General features: G+C 34.9%; 1 protein-coding gene across 1 annotated transcript in view; it reads left to right on the top strand.

Annotated features, from left to right (window-relative positions):
* LY75 (lymphocyte antigen 75) overlaps positions 1 to 23,185 on the top strand; it is a 130,158-nt gene extending 106,973 nt beyond the window's left edge. Inside the window, exons 35-39 of the mRNA XM_008513704.2 lie at positions 5,947 to 6,057; positions 11,463 to 11,579; positions 12,261 to 12,434; positions 13,722 to 13,748; positions 20,443 to 23,185. Coding sequence (XP_008511926.1) covers positions 5,947 to 6,057; positions 11,463 to 11,579; positions 12,261 to 12,434; positions 13,722 to 13,748; positions 20,443 to 20,645 — 632 coding nt within the window. The 3' untranslated portion in view covers positions 20,646 to 23,185. The remainder of the gene's footprint in view (positions 1 to 5,946; positions 6,058 to 11,462; positions 11,580 to 12,260; positions 12,435 to 13,721; positions 13,749 to 20,442) is intronic.
* The last annotated feature ends 255 nt before the right edge of the window (positions 23,186 to 23,440 follow it).

Raw genomic sequence — 23,440 nt, 5'->3', positions numbered from 1 at the left:
ACTCTTTCTTTTATAGTCCCATAGCATTTTACCTGTCATGCCTTTGTAATATCTGTTATATATGGGCATCTGACGCTCCCATCAGACTGAGCGCTTTAAGTATAGGACTCATTCCTCTTTATCCTTACCCCTTTGCACTCACCATTATATCCGACACAGAGGAGTAGCTCAGCAAATGTTTGTTGGATGGATGATGGATAGATGAACGAACAGTTGTTGATAACTTGTTCACAAGTGTGAAAGAGGGAATTGTGCTTCTGGCTATAATGGAGTTGGAGACTAACACTCCCATTAAGATCAACTAGAGGGGCTGGCCTGGTGGCGCAGTGGTTAAGTGCGCATGTTCTGCTTCAGCGGCCCAGGGTTCGCCGGCCTGGATCCCAGGTGTGGACATGGCACTGCTTGGCAAGCCATGCTGTGGCAGGCGGCCCACATATAAAGTAGAGGAAGATGGGCATGAGGTTAGCTCAGGGCCAGTCTTCCTCAGAAAAACGAGGAGGATTGGCGGATGTTAGCTCAGGGCTAATCTTCCTCGGAAAAAAACAAAAAACAACAACAACAACAAATAAAAGTAAATAATAAAACGTTATTTAAAATAAAAAGATCAACTAGAAAATCTAGATAAAATTCCCTAAGAACCATATTTGCAGGCAACAGAGGGGTGCTAAGCCAGTTTGTTGAGGTGAGCCCAACATTCTGTGTTACAGTATCTTTTGGGAGAGTTGCCAAAATTTTAAGCAGCTAAAAGCAGAGCAGAGTTTTTAGCAGTCTTGTGGTAAGGAGATACAAATCTGAATATTAACTTGCCAAAGAGAAAGAGCTCTAGGCCGATCTCCAGGCTTTCAGCTGGGATCCACGGTTAAGGGCCCTCACAAAGGATGTAAGCCCTCCTGAGGTCGACTCAATCCTGGCTGTACTAAGGTAATCTTCAGTACTCCAGCTGCTGAATAACATCAGCCAGACCCTCTGCAATTTTCCTACACAGTGTCCAGTATTTGATAAAAAACACCAAGGATAACAAGAAACAGGCTAAAGGGGGCAAAAAACCCCAAATAAAAACAGACCAACAAGTGACCCAGAAATTAGAATTATCGGAAATGGACTTTAAAATAACTGAGTAAGTTCAAGAATATAGATAATAAGATTGAGAACTTCACCAGAGACTCAGAATATATAAAAATATAAACAAATTGAAATTCTGTAACTGAAAAATCACTGACATTATGAACTTAATAGATGGGTTTAACAGCAGATTTGTTAAAACTGAAGGGTAGATTAGTAAATCAGAAAGACAAAATTATAGTACAGAGAGCCAAAACTATTAAAAGTATAGAAAAAAGCAAAGGGAACACAAGAGACATAATTTGTGAAAAGTCGAACACAGACATAATTTGAGTCCCAGAAGGGGAAGAGAGAGGAAATGGAGTAGAAGCATTATTTGAAATGATAATGGCAAAGAACTTTCCCAAAGTGACCAACGAAAATAAGCACAGATTCAACAAGTGCATTGAGTTATTAGCAGGATTAAAAAAAAGTACCAGGCATACCACTGTCAAATTGCTAACAACCCAAAATAAAGAAAATCTTGAAAGCAGCCAGAAAGAGCAGCAATCAGACTGACAGCTAATTTCTCAGTAGGGATGATGGAAGCCAAAACAGTAAAATGACATCTTTAATGAAAGATAAGCTGTCATTCTAGAATTCTGTATTTGCAAAAATATCCTTCAGGGGCCGGCCTGGTGGTGCAGCAGTTAAGTGCGCACGTTCCGCTTCGGCGGCCTGGGGTTCGCCGGTTCGGATCCTGGATGCGGACCTACACACTGCTTGTCAAGCCATGCTGTTGTAGGCGTTCTACGTATAAAGTAGAGGAAGATGGGCACAGATGTTAGCTCAGGGCTAATCTTCCTCAAAAAAAAAAAAAAAATCGTTCAAACATGAAGGCAATATAAAGACATTTACAGAAAATCAAGAGCTGAGGGAGTTTGTAGTAAACCTGCACTTAAAGAAACACCACAGGGATTTCTTGAGACAGGTGGAAAATTATCCGAGTTAGTAATACAGAAAGATAAGACGCAATGAAGAACATCAGAGATGGTAAGGATGTGTTTCACTCGAAAGGAGCATTAACCATGCAAAATAGCAATAAAACAACAGAGGAAGGAAAGTCAGTGAGGTTAAAATCTTGTAAGATCCTAATATTGTCCAGGAAGTGGTAAAAGTACTAATTTTTGGTACTATTAAGTCCTTTACATATTGTAATTTTCAAGGTACCCACTACAGAAATACAATTAAAGAATATACAATTAATAAGCTAAAAGAAAAAATGGAATATAAAGATGTTTAATAATCCAAAAAGAAGACAACAAAGGGGATAAAAAAGAAAAACAAATAGGACAAATAGAAAACAAATAGTAAGATAGTGGATATAAACTCAAATACATCAGTAACTACATTAAATATTAATGGAAATACTCTATTTAAAAGACAAAGATTATCCAAGTGGATTTTTTTTAAAAACCTGCTTGCTGCTTGTAAGAATTATAACCACTTTGGAAGAGTGTTTGACAGTATCTGCCAAAGCTAGACACATGGACACTCTATGATCCAGCAATCCACTTCTACATTGCCGGTATATTTCTATATTTCTAATACAATTGGGTATAGAAATTTTCTATATTTCTATATAGAAATATTTAGTGGGTATAGAAATATTTTTATACCCACAAGAAAGCATGCGTATGTGCACCAAAAGATATGCACAGGATGTTTATAGCAGCATTACTTGTAACGGCCACAAACTAGAAATTACCCAAATATTCATCAACAATAGGATGAATAAATTCATACAATACTATATAGCAAAGAGAAAGAACAACCTACAGCTACACACTACAATATGAATGAATCTCATAAAAGTAATGTTTATCAAAAGCAGCCAGACACAAAAGAGTACATACTGTATGACTTCATTACTATAAAGTTCAAAAACAGGCAGAACTAATCTCTGGTGTTAGTAGTGAGGAAAATGATTACCTTTGGAGGGGAGTGGTGACCAAAAGGGATTAATGTTCTGTTTCTTCATCTCACTGATGATTATATTGGGTATGATCATTTAATGAAAATCCACCAAGCTGTATATTTATGACTTGCACATTGTATGTATGTTTATTTCAATAAAAAGTTTACTTTTTAAAAAGTATACCAGTAAAGGTATTAGAATTGGCAGCAAGGTCAATCCAGTTATATTTTAGGATATAAGAAATGATTCCAGAAAGAAAAGATGAATACACTGGAAAGAGAGTGTTTGAAGATGTTGAAGAGATGATAAATTAAGCTATTTAAAGGATGAAGAAGAGACAGGATTCATTCAGCAAAATATTTTAGTATAAATATTTTTTAGAATAAATATTCATTTAGCAAAATATTTATTCCCTCTTATAGCCTAGGAGCTATCCAAGGTGTTGGGGATTTGGATCTTTGGGATTTATAAGGCTTAGTCCCTATTTTCAGAGAGGTCACTGTCTAGTAGGGAAGGGTACCAAGAATGATAATTAATAGAAGTTCCATGTTTTGAGCACCTTCCTTGTACTAAGCTCTATGTTGTGCAGCTTTGTAGATTTTTAGCTACTGTTCAAACAATCCAATGAGGTTTATATAATCCCTTTTTTCCTGAGGAAACACAGGAAATAAGTTGTCCAAATTCTCACCACCAAGATAAAAACCCAAGTCTGTGTGACTTGTTTCCTTCTGGTAATTTCCACGGCCATTGGATGATGGCTTAGAAGAGAGAAAACCATGTGATGAAATTGCAAATGGAAGTCAAAATAAAGTCCAGTAATGATGTTTTGGAGAGGGTGGTATACATAGATGGCCTAGATTTCATGTTCGATGGTCTGGATGTGGATATAGAGAAATCAGTCAGTCCTTTCCTCTGAGTAAGGGCCAGACTTTCGAAGAAAGCAGCAGATGTGTACAGTGAAACTGGATGGCTGAGGAATGTTTCCCAGGAAGAGGATCTCAGGGACTTTCAACCGAGCACTTTGTGTTCAGGTCCTCCCTTGCACCCTCCTCTTACAAAGGTGTCTGGTGTCTTCAATTCCTGAACCTTTCTGGACTTCCTTGCTTTTTAAATCTTCGGATCATACTACACACGTAGTTTTATAGCCAGATTTTAATTTTTACTTTCATTCATAATGAAACTCATGTTTCACTATGAGCATTTTCCCAAAGGAAAGTGGTTACTGCTAAAACATCCCCATCCAACTACCTTTAATCCACCATAATGGAAAAGTTCTAGATTCCTACCAGAGTTCAAGCCAAGGTAGTCGCAAGTGTAATGCAAGTACTTATAAAACAGCAGGAAGGAAAAAGCCTGTATACAAAAGAAATTGTATCTTGAGACACCTACTCCCATGCTAGTATATCTTTGGATGGTTTAACTAGTAAATGTAGCAGTATGAGGCCAGGGAAAAACTCCTATCTCACATATTGGGATAATTTTAAGTAGCCCATTGTATTAATTAGATTATTGATCCAGCTGCTAATACAGTGACCTGAATTAACAACAGCTTAACAAGATAGAAGTTTATTTTCTCTCTCATTACAATCTGAGTGTGATATGATGGTTCCACTTAGGACCCTTCTTGTTGCTCTGTTATTCCTAGGTTGTTTCCATTGTTTACATGATTAAGGTTGGCTAACTACATTTTAGCCAGGGGGAAAAAGGAAATATGGTCCAGGGAGCATACTCCTTCCTTTAAAAGGCACATTTTGCACATTTCACTTTTGTTCACACCTCATTATCCAGAAATTACCAGAAGACTGGGCAACAATCTAGCTTGGTGGCCACACACGCTGTGCTATATAAGAAGCTGAGGTCTATATGAGAAGCTGAGGTCAAGTACTGGGGACAGCTAATGGTCTCTGCCATAATATGAGTTTTTTACAGTAAAATCAAGGTTGTTGAATTTAGACTAACACAGCTGATTGTTAAGTTCTGATGTTTGTAGTAGGGCCTTTTTCTACTTGTTTATATTAAAATTCTAATACATACAGAACTTGAAAATAAAACTAGGTGAAATCCTAGGGATTTTCCCTATACAGATCTAAGAGAACACGGAAGATTAATGCCTTATGCTCCCTTAATCACTGGAATTCAGTAAAATCCTAGAATCCTTTTTCCATTCTGGCCAGTGAAATCAAGCTCTTACAGGTCTACTTTTGCTTCTAATGCTAACTAATGAAATTCCAGAGCTGAGGCTTAGAAACATACACCTTTATAATGAACAACAACAAAAGGAGACACAGAGATCAAGGAGATGCCCCTCTACCCTACAGCCATAGAAGAAGAGAGATGGTTCTGTTTCATAGAACTTGTTCAAAGAATCTGCTTTGATGAAGTGTTAAATTAAGAACATTCATAAGAACATCAATCTATTTTCCTGTGCAATAGGAAAACTTGTCTGAATATTCATAATCTAGCAACTTGTTTTCTTCTCTGTTCTTGGAATGTAATTTCAACAAAAAGATCTTGTAAAACTCTTAAGACTTTTGAAATTGTTACTGTCTACTGCAAAGATAACCTTCAAAGTGAGCTTGTAATTGTGATTGGTTGTATTCCTTGACAGTTTGTTTCCTTGGTAATAATGTTGTAACTTACATGTCTGAATTCTGAGACAACCTAGATACTTGTAGCTTTGCTCTGTCATATCAGAAGAGAATCACTGGCACGTTTCTCTTTTCCCACCTATACAATGGAGAAAAATAAATTCCTATCACACTAGCTGATTTCTTATTTTAACGAAGAGAGCCTTCCTGCTAAATTAACAAGAGAAATTGCCTTTCATTTTTTTCTGTGAAAATCTACTATCTAGTACCCTTGTCTTTAGGAATTCATGAAATTCTTATTCTCAAGTTATCTAACAATGTTTCTCTTTTTCCATATAGACTGTCCTTCATCTACCTGGGTTCAGTTCCAAGACAGTTGTTACATTTTTCTTCAAGAAGCCACCAAAGTAGAAAGCATAGAGGATGTTAGAAATCAGTGTACTGACCATGGTAAGGAGCTTATTCTTTTTTGCTTTTTCACAAATCAGTAAAAAGTGTTCACTAATTTCTTAAAAAATGGTTTTGTCATATCTTTACCTGAGTCCTTATAATAAATGGACAACTTTTATTCTACAAAACACAAGCCACAGGCAGTGGAATTGGGCATACATTTAACTCTTGAGTTGGAAGACAGACAAAGCAGAGCAACAGAACCTTAGCAACAGCAGTGTCTATTTAATGTGCGTCCTCTGTACCAGGCCCTGTGCTTACACACATCACTTTACCTGGCTTTAATTATCATAACAAACGTATCAGGTAATTTATTATTAGCTTCCTTTTATCAAGAGAAGAAATTAAGTTCAGTTATTTGTTCAAGGTCACACAGGCAGAGCCAGGATTCAAACCAGAGTCTGTCTGATTTTAGGACCAGAGTTTGTAATCACTCTGTCATTCTGCTCTGAAAGTGCTGTTTCAGGCATGCGGTGTGGGCAGATGTCAGATTACAAGGAACCGTGAAGTGAGGCTGTGGTAAAAAGCAGGGTACGTTAAAGAAAAATGAGAAAAAGGCTATTTGCTAGAGGATATGCTTAATTTCTCTGGGAAATATAACTTCACATTGTGAAATATTTTAAAATGTCATTTCTAAAAAGGTGTGCTTGGGTGCTCTTTATAGTTTGGCTGTTTGGCCCAAAGCACATCCTTATTGTTAAACCTCTAAGTTTTGTGATACTTGTCAGCACAAACTAAAACTATGATGTGAGCTAGGATCTTTTTCAACTGGAATATCTATGATGGCGAGGTGAGAGTCCTTGATTCTTTAAAGGTGCTTTTTATTACTGTGTGACTTCTAAAAATCTCTTGATCATTTCATTAAATTTTGTCTTAGGCATATTTATAACTCCAGCAGTTAGAACTCCTTTTATCTAAAAAAACCACGATTTCTGATAATCCACCAATATAACATTTTGGAAGAATATCAAATTGTATTAGGGATACTTTAATTAAAATCATGTTCACTTATTATAGAAGTAATAAATGTAGGCATAGAAGTTTTTAATCCTATTAAGTGCCATGTAGTACTCCATAGATATTTATTGTTTCCCTTTGAAAAACTCATACCTGCGAAATGGTGTTGAATATTGGCTCTGAAAACAAGACAAAATTTCCAACATGCCAATATGGTTTCATTGCAAGGAAATTGAATAATAGGACTTTTGCTGGTCTTACAAGATTCTTTAAATGGAGTTCCCCCTACAACTATTTTCTATTTTTTTAAAGCCATTTATATTAGGTATACTTAGAAATAAATACAGATTTCAATAACAGAAATTATATTGGAGGTTGAGAGCCAAGAAAAGACATGTTCCTATTCTCTGTTTGCTTGTATGAATCACAAGGTCAAAGTTCATTGTCCAGCTTTACTACTTATCTTAAGCAGTTAAGCAACTCCTTACTATAAAGAGGTGTAATAAATACTTGTTGACTGACTTCCTCTACAATTTAACTGTAGTTGTATTTGCTATTTTTCTTTAGTGAACAAGCAAAATAAAATTGAAAACACCAAGAAACTTTGTGGTCTGATTTTTGATTGCTTGTTTCAAAGTCCGTTGATTCCACTTGTTCAAGCAGGGTAGCCATTTAAGGATTTTAATTTGTTGTACACAAATTTGCTTATAAAATTTTTCCTATGTCTAAAGAAAAAATGTCTTTTTTCCCAGTAAAAATTTTATAAATTCAGTTTGTCTTATTGACTTGATTTTTAAAAATTTCTCATACATTTCTGATAATCCTCTGCATTTGCTTCCAGTCTGGAAATACCCATTTCATTGATGAGTCGGAACATTAGCTAAAATTAATTAATAATATTGTACTTATTTTTAGCTAGGGTAGTGTTTTGATTTGGAGCAGTATGTGGACATGAATTCAGTGTTTCCTATGTCTGAAGAAGAAAAAGCATAAGGAATACTAGAATATTTATATTTGGATTTATAACATCTTCACAGCTAACAAAATCTTACCGTAAACCATAGAAAATAAGTGACTTGTTACCTTTTGGGCTGCAAAGAGCTGTATATAGAAATATTCCCAGTGCTTGCTGCTAATTTAATTGATTTACCTCTCCTTATTTTTGGTACTATTATTCATTTAGGAAAATACTTGTGAGAGGCTAAAATTCTTCTTGTATTGCAATATTTACCTTTAATTTATATATTATCGTTATAGTAGAAAAAATATTTTTAATCTTTCCTTTTGTGACCTATGAGCTATGTCACTAGTCATAAAAAGAATTAAAGACCCAAATTACATCTCAGCAGGTACTGTCACTGATAATGCATTGTAAAAAAAATTTGCTTAAGCACATGCCTTCTTCAGGGACTTATTCTGTCATTTGTTAAAGAAAATGAAAGTATGTCTTATTTGCCTGACATAGTAATTTAAGTTTATACAGTATTTAATTAGATTACAATGTAAAAAATCATTAAAGTTCCATTGGCTGCCACAAGGTCAGAGAAAAGAATGAAAAACTCATCTCTGAACACTTAAACCTAAACTATAACCTAGTTAAATATTTCCCTTGAGGATTTTTCTAGAGTAGTATTTTGGTCACATTTCACAAGTAAGTACAAGTAAGTACACTAGGGTAAAACAGATTAAAAGTCTCTATGACATTTAACAGACAGGAGGTGATAGCAGCTAGAACTGATAAGAAAACCATCATAGACTTTTAAACATGGAGATATGACTCAGAGAGAGAAGCTTGCTGAATCCTGACATTGGATTAATTAAAAATATTGTTAAGTATTTTAAAGACCAGCCTTATTTTTTCTTTTCTTTTAAAAATTTTTTCTTAATTACACAATAATGCACAAATCACTATAGAAAACTTAGAAAAACACATAAATGAATATTTTAAAAATAAAACAAAGCCACCCTAAATTGTACCACCCTAAGGAAATGTAATGACTATTAACATCTTGGTAAGCATCCTTCTAGACCCCTCCCAGGCAAATATATTTTAATAAATGTTTGCATATATATATATATGGATCATATGAGGCAAACTGTTATGTCATCTGCATTTTCCTTTAAAAATGTCTTTCCATGGCAGTAAATATAGAATGCATATTTTCTAATAACTGTACATTATTCCACTATATAGATGTAATAATTGATTTAGTTAATCCTCTAATATTGGTTATTAAATTATTTCCAATCTTTCAGTGTCATAAACAACATGGGATGAGCATTAATGATTGTGCCTATTTGAGCACAGAGCCAATGATTGCCTTAGCATAAATTAAGGATTGTTGGGACAAAGAATATGTACTTCCTTTTAGGGCTTTTGATACATCTTGCCAAATTGTCTCCAAAAAGCTTGTACTAATTTTTACTCCAATCAGCCATTTATGAGTTCCTATTTTTCTATACACAAGGCCAACACTGTTTAATTTGCAAGTCTTAAAGTCTTGTTTTAATTTTCATTTCTTTACCAGTGAGATTGCATTTTTCACACATTTCTTGTGTTGTATTTCCTTTTGTGAGGGTGAATTGCCTTTTTAACAGTCTGAGACCAATTTTTTTCTTCTATTAAGGTGTTTGCCTTTTTATTTTTTAATTTACAATAGAGCTTTAGTCTGCCCACTTTGTGATTTTCTTAACAATATGGTATATTTTTGGGGAGATTTTTGGCCCTATAGTAGTTTGCTTTCCTCCTGTAGTTACATTGATTGTTTTTTTTAAAGCCTCTTCTAAAAGATGTAAAAGTACTCACCTAGTACAAATTTTTCTTACCATATCAGGACATAATAGGAGCTCTTTCTCTTCTCCATTTAACTGTTAACTTATTACAAAAAATTATCAATTTTAGCGTGATGTCATAATACATTCACCTATTATTTAAGCCTCCTGTAATTCTCAAAGTGTGGTCCCTGGATCAGCAGCATCAGCATCATCCGGGAACTTATTAGGAATGTAAATTCTCAGGCCTCATCTCACTCCTACTGAATCAGAAACTCTGGGTGGGGGGCCCAGCACTTCTGATGTAACAAGCCCATCAGGCTATTCTGATGCACACTAAAATTGGAGAACCACTGATCTAAGACAATATTCTGAAGTCTTCAGGAGCCTTGTTAAGTCAGAATGACTTTGGAAGAACATAATTTAATAGTAGGAAAGGCTTCTTCCTCATCTCTCCATATATTTGAATTAGTTGTGGTACACAAAGCCTCCAAGATAACTTTAAAATATGTGTAGGATCAACAACTTCTCCTTGGAGAATAATAGGAAAAGATTGTTATTTCTAAAATTACCGAGGTTGAAAGTCATGTTTCTTAGGAACATTTGGACGTTATATTCCTCATTTAGCTGAGTACAGCCAAAAGGATATCCTTGATACCCTTTTTGTTCCCCTGGGATTAGATGTCCCCTGCCCACCAGATTTCTGGTTGCTATGAATATAAGCTTTGATGTCATCATTCGTTCACTTGTTTTCACTTGCAAAAACATGTAATATCCTGAAGAAACGAATTCTACTAGCGTTTTCTAAGTATTGTCCAATTAAGACAGTGGAGTGACTTTTTAATTTGAAAGAGAATCTTTGGATGAAGAAACAAGGTTAAATCTCTCTTGGAAAAGTGAAGTTACTGCTAATATTTACAGGATGCTATGTAGCTTATGGATTGTGATTAAAAAAAAAAGTTAACGTATGTGAGGCATAAAATCTATGTGGCTGCTGCTCCTTACTCTTGAACCAGGTGAAAGAGTCCCAGGAAAAGTCAACCATCCAATGAGAACGAGGACCTCCTTTATCAGTCAGTTTCCCTAACCAGGACTTTTCTAAGGATGACCAGAAGAAAGAAAATATGGGAAGGCACAGGCTTCGGGCAGCAGGTACATGAAGGCCAGTTAATGAGTCTGAGTTAAAGGTCAGAGATGGCTTGTTGCTTGAGCATCACTAGGTCTTGAGACTACTCTGGCAAGTTGCTCTCATACTTTTCAGCTCTCCTGGGTGTGCTCAGAGGTATTCCTCCCTACACCTGTGAACTGACGGCAGGAGCAGCCATGGTAGCTAGAGGAGGGGAGTGGGAAAAATGGAAAAACATTGAGAGATGCAGAAAGTGTGTTTTACTGCGTAACCTTCCTAGGATGTTTTATTTCCCTGCTGTTTATAATTGAGATTATCAACTCTAGGTGAATGAATGAGTATAAAATGATTCTGTTCAATTTATCACATTATCATTTTACTTTGCTCATGAGTGACTATATATTGTCTCTTCAGAAAGGTACATTCTCAAGTTAAATTTAAAAAGATGTAAGTGTAATATACTGTATGTATTATAATAACTTTTATATATTTCACGAGATTTTCATTAATTTTTGGAACATGCTTTTTGTTCTCCCTAAAATAATTTCAGGAGCAGACATGATAAGCATACATAATGAAGAAGAAAATGCTTTTATACTGGATACTTTGAAAAAGCAATGGAAAGGCCCAGATGATATCCTACTAGGCATGTTTTTTGACACAGATGGTAAGTGATACTTACCTTGTGGAATCTCACTTTTTTTCCCCTTAATGTTAATAAAACTGATGACTTTCTTTTAGATTCCTCAATTCTCTCCTTCAAGTTGATGTTTCCTGTGGTCTCCAGGTAATTTTCAGTATGGATCGATGACTTGTACCACAGCTTCTGCCTGAGCAGCTCAATGTGTCTCTCACATGAGAGTCAAATTTGATTCTGTCTGGATTAAATGTGGTTCTAGGCTCAGTATTTTTGTAATACGATAGTCATAAAAATTAGTATTAATGCCAACAATAGGATAGACTGAACTCTCAAGGTTATAATATGTAAATGTATTTACTGTCACTTTAGAAAATAGAAAGTACAGATATAATTATTTTCAAAATGAAATGAAATTACTAAGATTACTCTTAATATTTTAACTATTTTCTTGGATATTTCTCCATTAGAATGTTATAATATATACTTTTTTTCTTTACAAAAATGGGATCACCTTCAGAACTTTCTTGAAACAATACCTTTGACTTGCCTGTAGACAGGATATATTCCTCCAATTTAAATTCTACAACCAAAAGTTTAGACCAGACATACCTTAGTAACTTTCTACCTTTAATCCTAGACCCTTTTCTTTGATTTCTTTTAACACCTTTTTATACTGTCATAATGTTGAAAATATTCCTTAACTGACAGATTCGAGTTTCAAGTGGTTTGATAAGTCAAATATGACATTTGATAAGTGGACAGACCAAGAAGATGGTGAGGACCTGGTTGACACCTGTGCCTTTTTGCACACCAAGACAGGTGAATGGAAAAAAGGAAACTGTGAAGTTTCTTCTGTGGAGGGAACCCTTTGTAAAGCAGCTAGTAAGTATAATTGAAGGCCTTTTTCCATTCTAAGATGGGTGGTGAAAGTAGGGCCGCTGTTAAAGTAATTTTCTTTGAGATAAGTGTGCCTCAGTAAAGAGGGAGTAAGACTTCAGAATATATTAGAAAGTCTTGGAAGTCAAATATGTAATTTTCTCACATTTCAGAGGTAGGGTCAGATCATGTGACCGAGGCATACTTTTATTTTATTTATTTATTCTTAGAGCTTGCAAGAGGTTAAGGATTTCTTCTATGTTGCTCAAAGGAATTATCATAGCCTCTCTGCATGTGATTTGATTAAACAGTGGAAATGGTGAAATAATCACATCTAATTCCTGAATTCTAATGATTCCAGAATTCTAGTGTTAGTTTACAAAGAATATGATTCTCTACAAGAACTAAAATCCTTTGTTTAGGCAAACAAAGAAAAATTGCATCATAGCCTATAATTTATTCTTCTGACCCATGAGAATGCTTTCTAATGAACAAAATTATCCTGTCCTACAACATTTTGATGATGTTAAACAAAAAGTTTGTTCTTCTAAGTTTTAGAGAGAATTGTTTTCTCATTAAAGACACTTAAAATTTCAAAATATGATTTGGGATTGCTTGAAACATGACACAGACAGCCATTTCCCCACTTTGCATCCTTAGTATTTCCCCCTTCTACTACAATGGTAAACCAAAACTTACATCTGCTTCTGATTATTTATTTACTTTACATCTGGAATTACATACATTTTTTACTTGCCACACCAGGGTTCTTGACTACGATCATTTTTATAGTGATTATATAAAATTTGTCATAGTTTTATGGTAGTAGCATCCAACTGCCAATATTTATTGGGTTTTTTAAAAATTGGTTCTTTTCATATATGGTGCCTCAGGGCACCGTTATATAAACCAAATTTTAAATTAAACTACAACTTCGAAACATCAGAAATAGTGAGCAAATCCATACTAATAAGGTAGGGTCACAGTTGTATACCTTAATTTTATCATGTTTGTTTTCTACAGACTCTCCAACCAAAATCCTCTTATTTCCCTCACCTCATCATTCTTTTTCTTGATGTCCATTATTCTTTTTCCACGAACCAAGTTAATGCATTTTATTAGAACCCTACATCTTTTTTTAAAAACTAACTTTAAAATAGACAATTGACCAAACAATAGAAATATGGATATTAAGCTGTTGAATTCTTTTTTTAACTTCTTTGAAAGTGTTTAAAGGCAATCTTAGAATACAACAAATTTAAATTTAAATTTTGATCTTCTTTTGTATTTTAGTCCCATATGAGAAGAAATATTTATCAGGTAAGTAATGATCTTTTGTTAAAACTTTTTCAACAAGTAAAAATATATTGATTCTAGCATGTTAAAATACTACTAAAGACCCCTTTTAAATTATTAACTATATAACATAATGTTAAATAGAACAACCTTTATAAGAATGTAGAAAGGTCTCTTAGCTTAGTAATAAGATCTGACATTTTAAATATTCTAATTCCATGTATGAAATGAACATTTTTTTAAAGACCAAATTATATGTTCCCATTGAATTACATTATGTTTTTGTGGGAAATGATTCCATCTTTTGTTAAAAGAAATTTCATCTCATAGTTGTAATTACAATTCACAAAGCTTCTGTCTTAAGGGCTTCCTAAATGCATTTTTTTTGGAAAGGAACAGGTAATATATTTACATTGTTCTAAAAGCAAAACTATGCAAGGCAAACACTGAAAAGTCTGTCTCTTACTGCCCTCACACCCCCATTCTGAAACCTTTACCCTTACTGGCCATCATTTCAGTTTCTTCTTTAACTGTCTAGTGTTTCTTTTGCCAATATAAGCAAATTGAGATATATGACTTATTGTGACCCTTTTATTCACTAATATACTCTAGATAGCACTCCATATCATTACCTATAGACTGCTTTTTGTTTTTTTACAACCGCATGCCCTTCCATTGTATGGATATACATAGTTATTAAACTAGCTCCAGACCCCCACTGGGTTGTTTCCAAACGTTTGCTATTATACACAATGCTGCATGAATCACCTTGCAAAAATACCGGTTTGTCTGTAGATAAGATTTCTTGAAATGTAATTGCTGGATTGAAAATGAATATATAACTTTGATCAATATTGATAGTGTTTCAGAGGAGTTACACCATTTTGCATTCCCAGACGCAATGTGTGAGTGCCTGTTTTGAAACTTCTGAATTCTTGCCAGTTGGATAGTATTTTTTAATCTCCATATTTCTGAGGTATAATAGACACAGGGTAAAATGCACAATCTTTAAACGTACAGCTTAATGGTTGCTTACGTATACACCTGTGTTAACTACCACTTAAATCAAGATATAGAACATCCATCACACCAAAGTTCCCTCATGCTCCTTCCCAATAAATGTCCACCCTACCACCATCTACTCCATAGCTAGCCACTACCATGATTTCTTTCACCATAGGTTAGTTTCTTGTTCTTGAACTTCACATAAATTTAACTCTACTGGCTTCCTTCACACAGGAATTTCTTTTAAGTTTCATCCATGTTATGCATATAATACGGTGCTTTTTCTGTTGGTGCATAGTATTCTATAAATATCCCACAATTTGTCCATTCTCTTGTTTATGGATATTTGGATCATTTCTAGTTTAGCACTAATATGATACAGCTGCCTTTGAACATTATACGTCTTTTTTTGGACCTATGTTCTCATTTTCCTTGAGTATACTCGAAAAAGTGGACTTGCATGGTCAGAGGGGAGTTAATATGTTTAGCTTTATTAGAAACCAACAAATAATTTTTTAAAGAGGTTGAACCATGTTACATTCCTTCTGGCAGTGTATGCGAGGTGAGTTCCATTTGCTCTACATCCATCTGATGATGGTATTGTCAATCTATTTAATTTTAGCCACTTGGATGTGTAGTGATCTCACTGGAATTTTAATTTCCTTGATGAATAATGATGCTGAGCACCTCTGCACGTTTATTACTTATTTGGATATCTTCTTTTGTGAAATGCCTGTTCAAGTTTTTTGCCCTTATTTTTTATTAGGTTGCCTTTCTTAATGATTCGCAGTTTTTCTGTTTTTAAAAATTCTGGATATGACTCCTTTGTCAGGTATGAGTATTATGAATATTTTGTCAGTGTGGGGCTTGCGGTGATACAACTATGATGGAAGAGGAGGAAAGGAGTGTTTAAGAGTGCACGTGTATATAGGAAAGTTAAATTCTCACTCTTCTCTAGGAGGAAAATATAACATCTTACAAAATCAAGGAAAGTACCACCTCACACCCATTAAGTTGACTATCAATAAAACAGAAAATAACAAGTGTTGACAAGAATGTAGAGAAAATGGAACCCTTGTGCACTACTGTTGGAAATTTACAATGGTGCACCTGCTGTGGAAAACAGTATGGTAGCTCCTCAAAAAATTAAAAATATGATTAGTATATGATCCAGCAATTCCACTTCTAAGTATATATCCAGAAAGGTGAAGAGGGATCAAAGAAATATCCGTACAGCCATGTTCACAGCAGCAGCATTTGCAATAGCCAAAAGGTGGAACCAACTCAAGTGACCATTTACAGATGAACAGAGAAACAAAATGTGGTATATACATACTATGGAATATTATTCAGTCTCACAAAGGAAGGTAGTTCTAATACATGCTACAACATGCATGAACCTGGAGGATATCAAGCTAAGTGAAATAAGCCAGTCACAAAAGGACAAATACAGTATAATTCCAATTATTTGAGGTACCTGGAGGAGTCAACCTCATAGAGGTAGAATGATGGTTGCCAGTGTTGGGAAAGGGAAGAATGGGGAGTTACTGTTTAATACATACAGAATTTCAGGTTTGCAAGATAACAGTTCTATGGAGGAATGGTGGTAACATGTTGAATGTACTTAATGCTACTGAACTGTAAATCTAACAATGGTTAAGATGGTAAATTTTATGTGTATTTTACCACAATTAAAACTTTTTAAAAGAAGATTGACAGCTGAGCTAACATCTGTTGCCAATCTTTTTTCTTCTTCTCCTCCCTAGTACATAGTTGTATATTTTAGTTGTAGGTCCTTCTGGTTGTGCTATGTGGGATGCTGCCTCAGCATGGCCTGATGAGTGGTGCCACGTCGGTGCCCAGGATCTGAACTGGCAAAATCGTGGGCTGCCAAAGCGGAGCATGTGAACTTAATCACTTGGCCACAAGGCTAGCCCCCATAATTAAATTTTTTTTGTTTTTAATCAAGAAAAGCAGTGTAAGCATGGTATTTAGAAGCATGGAGGCAAATAACAGAAGTAGCAGTGGTCAACTTCAAGGAATGGAAGTTAAGGGTGAGTAGTTGGGCAGGAGGAGCACAGTATTTTTCATTACATACCTTGTAGGACTATGAATTTTTAGCTAAGCACATGTATACTTTGGGAAAAGTAAAAGGATATATGCAAATTGAAACATGTTTAGAAAAGAGCAGGCAGGTCTATGATGGGTCTCAAAACCATGGCAGGAGTAGCTAAAAGATTGGGCAACATTTGGTCTTTAGACTCCACTTATCTTTGAATTCATTTAAAAAAATCTATGTAGCTCATAAATATGTATAACTACTATATGCCAGGCTTTCTTGATATTAGACATTGAAGACAGCATGAACAACAGAAAAAGCCTCTGCTTTCCAGCTTACATCTCAATGGGAAGAATAAATACATGCGAATACACAGTATGTCAGACTGACATGGACTATGAAGAAAAGGCAAGGTGAATGTATGTGCAGAAAGGCAGGTGGTGTTTTTGTTTAAGTAGGGTGGCCAGAAAAGGCCTCAGTGGTAAGATCATATTTGAGCAGAATGAAGACCTAAAGGAAGTGAAAGGATGTCTGAAAGCTTGTCATACAGAAAGAGATTAGATTTAGTCTATGACCTTAAGGAGTAACAAGAGGACCAGAGTTGAAGCAACCAGGAGACAAACAGTTAAATGGAGGGGCAATCTCAGCAAACAAGGATTTCCGTTTCATACAAGTGTAGGCTGGAAGACCCCCTTGGGAAGAATGCTGTCAAGAGAATTAAAGTGGCTGTACTAGGATGTGCATGGTGTAGTGAGCATACAGAAAAGGGGAAGTTAGCCCAAACTGGGTTCAGCAAAGGCTTACTGGAAGTAATGCATGAGTTAAATCTCAAAGGACAAGTAGATACTAGGCAGGAAAGAGGAAAGGTTATCCAAGAGGATGGATCAGCATAAACTGAAGTGAACGGTCTGAATTTTTCTTAGGCCACTTAACAAAAGGACTTGGGCAAGTCATTTAAACTTGTGCCTGTTTCTTATATAAGAAAGGGCTGAAACAAGGGGGTTATATGTATACAGTAGGCACTCAAACAAATTAATCTATAATGCTAACAGTCCAACAAAAAGTTTTATATTGTTTTTTAAAGGTGGATTATGTAGTTTGGGCCTCAGACGATCAGTGTTATAACTAGGGTACAAAGGTGATAGGAAGAGGAACTGTCAGACAGGAAAAAGGTTATAAAGACAGAATGTGTAGTCCTGATGATTAATGAAGGGAAAGTCTAGGTAATTCCTAGATTGGATGACTCAACAGTGGCTATTGGTGTCATCATTTAAGGGAATTCAAAGAAAAGTGGACTTGGGAATAAAGTGGGGAGAGGCATCAGCTGTACATAATTATCTGTAAATAGATTTACATAAAAGACTCAAATGGTTTAGATCAACCATTTGAATTCATGAAGATGATTAGGAGCAGTCTAAAAATTAAAAGGGAAAAGAGGAATGTCAGGGAAACCAGGTGAGGAGAATGTCTCAAGGCTGGGTGGCTAATGGTCCAGCTGTGGGAGATAAAGTTGAAACGTGTCTGTTTCTGCATTTACTTATACAGAGATCATTGGTGACCTTTGGTTAAGACACATTGTAGAGATCTGAGAAATGCTAGGGGAGTGAAAGCTTATGTTTCAATGTGTTTGCTATAGGTTTCCCCAACTTCCTTTTATTAGGATGAGGAAGATTTTTGAGCTTCCTAGCCACGAGTTTTCTGCTGTTTTTTTAAATTAGGACTAGGTATTACATAATAGCAATTATTTACTCAGTAAACTGAGCAGTGGGTTTTTCTTTCAGTTAATGAGTAGATAATAGATTTCCTAATGTAGAACTATCCTTTCCTCCACATATAAAACTTTACATATTGTTTTAACATACGACTCATTAATTGCCTCAAGACTGGCTTTCTTCCACATTTCAGTAGTATGCAGCTAGTCAACTAAAGGCCCCGGAGGCAGCCTGGCCACAGGTCATTTGCAGAATGTAAAAACACAAGGAGCATGTATACTGACTGCCCCACCAATGCTGGATGCTGTTTAGTTCTTGGGATACGAGAGGTCTTTTCATTTACTGTTAAGGTGTGTGATTATGTCTATAAATCAATGTCTCAATTACCACGCTCTTTCAGACTAAAATTTACTTTTCTTCTTTTTCCTTTATTGACCTACAATCATGTAAATCACTAAAGTAGATACCACTGATTATGATTGTATTATTGTACATTCATTAATAGACTGAAATAAAATTAGTATGTTCACATTGGTAAAGTTAGGGCACTATACTGCAAATAGGCTGTGTTAAGTTTAATAAAACAATTAACTATATAAAAGAACCCCATTTGAACTCAGTTTACAGAATTCTTGGCTGAACATTTGGCTTTTCATTTAAATGTTTCTAGTAACACACCCCCACAGCTTAACAAATTGTGACCACTATGAACTCTTATCTATTTTAGGAATAAAAAGAAGAGAATTCAGCTGTGGCCATTTCCTCACTTTTCCCAACTGTGTGTTTGTAAAGAAGCCTTATCAATATTTTAAAAGTATCAAGGGCTCACCCTCACCTTAACAAATAACTTCTGGCGAGATTTTTCGTGCTAAGTGTTAAATTTTCCAGGTCTCACTTTAACAAGCATCAGCTGAAGTGAGTACTAGGGTATATTCAAATAATCGTAATGCAAAGATACATCTGTAATGGGCCGGCCCTGTGGCCTAGTGGTTAAGTTTGGCGTGCTCTGCTTTGGTGGCCTGGGTCCGCAGGTTCAGATCCCAGGTGCAGAACCACACCACTAGTCAGCCATGCTGCAGTGGGAACCCACATCCAAAATAGAGGAAGATTGGCACAGATGTTAGCTCAGGGGTAATCTTCCTCAAGCAAAAAGAAGGGGGGGGGGGGCAAAGACTGGCAACAGACATCAGCTCTGGGCAAATATTCCTCAGCAAAAAAACAAAAAACAATCTGTAAAGAGAAAATAATTTGAGGATTTTTTTTTCCATATACTTTTGGGTCTTTTATTACTAAATATAATACAAATACCTTTCGCAAAGCATTTTCTTCCTCTGAACTTCAAAAACAAGTAATTTCCCTTGATTTATTAAACTAAATTCTTACAGAATGATTAAGAGAGTTGCAAATAGCCAAGAACTGGAGGTTGTACAGAATTACTTCAGGAATACACAAATATCTGGTTATTTGAATAAATTTAAAAAGAGGGAGATACTTAATTTACTGCCACGCTTGGTGTTTTTTCAGCAAAACAAATCTTAAATCCCCAAAGCCAGATGAACTATTAAGCCTCATTAATGTGATGAACATCTAAAGACCACTATGCTTGAAGAGAGCAGTGGGTCTGAATTTGAAGTCTTAGGTCAGGAAGGAAAAACCAAGGCAGGCAAATAGGACTGTGGTGTACCCTGGGTGTGGGTACAATTTCCATTTTAGGGTCTTAGAGAATTGCAAGATTTACTTGAAATTTTGAAGAATGGCAATTGTTTAAGCTAGGAAATATAAGTCTTGATAGTAATAAATGTATAATTCTTTTTTTCCCATGAGTGTGGGAAATTCTCAAAACAGGGAATGTTTATGTGATGAAACTATATTTGTGCTCCCTAAATGCAATACCAGCAACTTGCGTACCCTGATTTCCCCTATTTTGTCTTTTCCTTTTCAGATAACCACATTTTAATATCAGCTTTGGTGATTGCTAGCACAGTAATTTTGACAGTTTTGGGAGCAATCATTTGGTTCCTGTACAAAAGAAATTTGGATGCTGGTTTCACCACAGTCTTTTCAACTGCAACCCAATCTCCTTATAACGATGACTGTGTTTTGGTAGTTGCAGAAGAAAATGAATATGCTGTTCAGTTTGACTAAAATTTTGGAAATCTCAGATTAAGACATCAAATACCTTGACAATGATTCTTGTGCAAGATTTTAACATAAAACTTAATGAAAATTATAATTTATATGACATATTTCATTATTCTAGTAACATTATTCTCATGTAATCACTGTGACAAAAACTAATCTTTAGGATTATTATAAAAACAAAGTATTAAAAAAAGGAATGATCTTAGATATAAATGAGTGGTTTTAACCACCTCTCCAAACGCAACTTTCACTTGAATGCAGGAAAGCTTAAAGGTCAATAGTGAAACAGATAAAAATAAAAACCCTGTCTACTTGTCTTACCTGCTCTATCTTCCCTCCCACTTAGTTGAACCACCTTGGTTTATAGTTGAGTTAAAAAAGAAAAGATTCTACCTACCACTATAGTTTTAGCAAGCACTACTAGGTCTTCAGCAATTTCTAGGTCTTGCTCCTTTATTAATAAAATGTGGGGAATAATCCTGGCTTTTAAACAGATTCTATACGTTTAGGTAGCAATCAAAGTGGTTACTCTGGCAGAGCAATAGCATTTTTAATATTAGTTAAGTTAGAGGTAATATTTAATATTACCTCTAATATTTTCACCTTCCTTTATGATTTAGATGTAGAAAATATTACAGATATTAACACTCCATATCCCACATAATTTTACAATTTCATTATTTTTAGAACACCATTCTGGATTACAAACAGTATTTAGTACGGATCACAAATGGTTAGAATTTTAGTAAGATTTTATAAAATTTTTGAAACAAAAAAATTTACAGCTATACAAGGAAGGTGTGGAGAAGGCTGGGAATAAGGGAACAAACATTTGTATCACAGTGCCCCTTTAAGAATTTTTCTCCTACCACCATACCTGTTCCTATAAAGGGAACCCATGCTCCCCAAGCACTGATGAACTTTGTTACTCAATGACGTGAAAACTGTGTAAGCAAAAACTGCAGAAAAACACTATGTACTATTATAGTGATGATGCTCAAACTTTTCAGGACATGCATTGTACATTTTAAGACAAAGGTGAAAATAATCATTTTGGGGTTAAAAAATGAAAATGGAAGAAAGGTGAAACAAGAGCGGTTTTCTTTAGCATCCTTTACAGCTTAAAAACAATATGAGAAAAGATAATGTATAGACTTCACATAAAATTGTATTTACTATACTTAGAAACTTGAAAGCTCAAGGAAAGTAATCTCTGTCCCTAACCCACATCCCATCAATTATCTTATGGGGAATAATTTACTTATGGGGAAATATTCTCTCTCTCAAGCTTCAGCAATGGCAACAAAGTCCTAGCTTGTGCCATCTATTTCCATTGGCCACCATGAATCAAAAACATCCTCATCACAGCACTATTGTTAACGAGACAGGAATAACTACAAAGTGATGACAGAAGACTCTACAGTGTGGCTAATGTGGTATTTAAAGAGCAAATGTTACAATAGCTGTATGCTCTTTCAGAGTTTTAAATTTCTGAGATTTTATGTAGTGACTGACATGTCTACTTTATTATTGATAGGCTATTAATAATGCTAATAGTGACCATTAGACTGGAATTCCTTCCTGCTTTTCCTACTCAAATTCTACCAGTCCTTTAGGAACTAAGACTAATCTTATCTCCTTGTTAAAACTTTCTCTAATTGTCAGAAATCTCTACAATGTTCAATATTGTAGCTACTAGCCACATGTGACTATGTAAATAAGTTAAAATTAAATATAACTTAAAGTCCAGTTCTTCAACTGCAATAGCCATATTTCAAATGCTCAAACTAAATGCAGTTAGTATCTACCATACAGGGCAACACAAATTATAGAACATTTCCATCATCATAGAAAGTTTTATTGGACAGTGCTGCTCTACAATTTCCCCTTCAACACAACTCCCATGTAACTAATTTTCTTCTGTTCATTTTGGTAACTTCTACCTAACGACAGCTCTTCCAAAATGGCCATTTTAAACTGACTTAATTTCATTTCTCAATAAACAAGTCCTTAAAGGCCCCTGGTAACGAAGTGTTAAATTTAATATTCTTTATATATCCAAACATTTGTAACAGGCCTTGTATCTATTTAGTGGTCAACAGATAACCGGATTATTCAAGTCTATATTTATTTTTAGTATTAGTAATAACATAAGCATGCTTGTTTACATTCGAATGTATAAACTGCTTTCTTCAACATCTTGGTTCTAGCTAATGATGATATAACTCTTATGTTTGGCAGATATCTAGAGAGAATAACATTACTTTTAACACTTTTCTTAGGGATTTGCAGTTTTTGTAGTGAGTAATATATGGTCTCTCTATTTTTGTTTGAAGTTTAAAAGTGATAACCAATGAAAGACTTTTCTTATTCCCTCTGACTCTTCTAGTTCACATTTACAGGCTATCAGATGTAATACAATACCAAAATACTAAGTGGTACTAAGAACTATGAGAATACTGTAAAGCTCAAGCCTTGTCTGTCTATCTCTGTCACTTAGCATTAAATGTAACAAAACTATAAATAAATGGTATGCACATCAATGGAATGTTTTCTACCAATAAAATTTTTTACATAAAAATGTTGTGGATTACCGCAGAAGACATTTAAGTTCTATTAAAAGCATAAATGGTTCAAATTCAAAGCATCCTAAAGGGCCCATAGAATAGATATCAATACTAGCATCCTTAAATTTTGTATTTTTGCTTTAAGTAAGGCAATGCAAAGATAACAGGCAAAAGTTGAGCAAATGTTTTAGAAATATTTAGATTTTCGTATGAAATTCTAATAAAATTCTT

Source organism: Equus przewalskii, chromosome 17 (assembly GCF_037783145.1).
Source record: "Equus przewalskii isolate Varuska chromosome 17, EquPr2, whole genome shotgun sequence".
Taxonomy (NCBI): domain Eukaryota; kingdom Metazoa; phylum Chordata; class Mammalia; order Perissodactyla; family Equidae; genus Equus; species Equus przewalskii.
The sequence above is the reverse complement of the archived record's forward strand: the minus strand, read 5'-3'. Positions and strand labels throughout refer to the sequence as shown.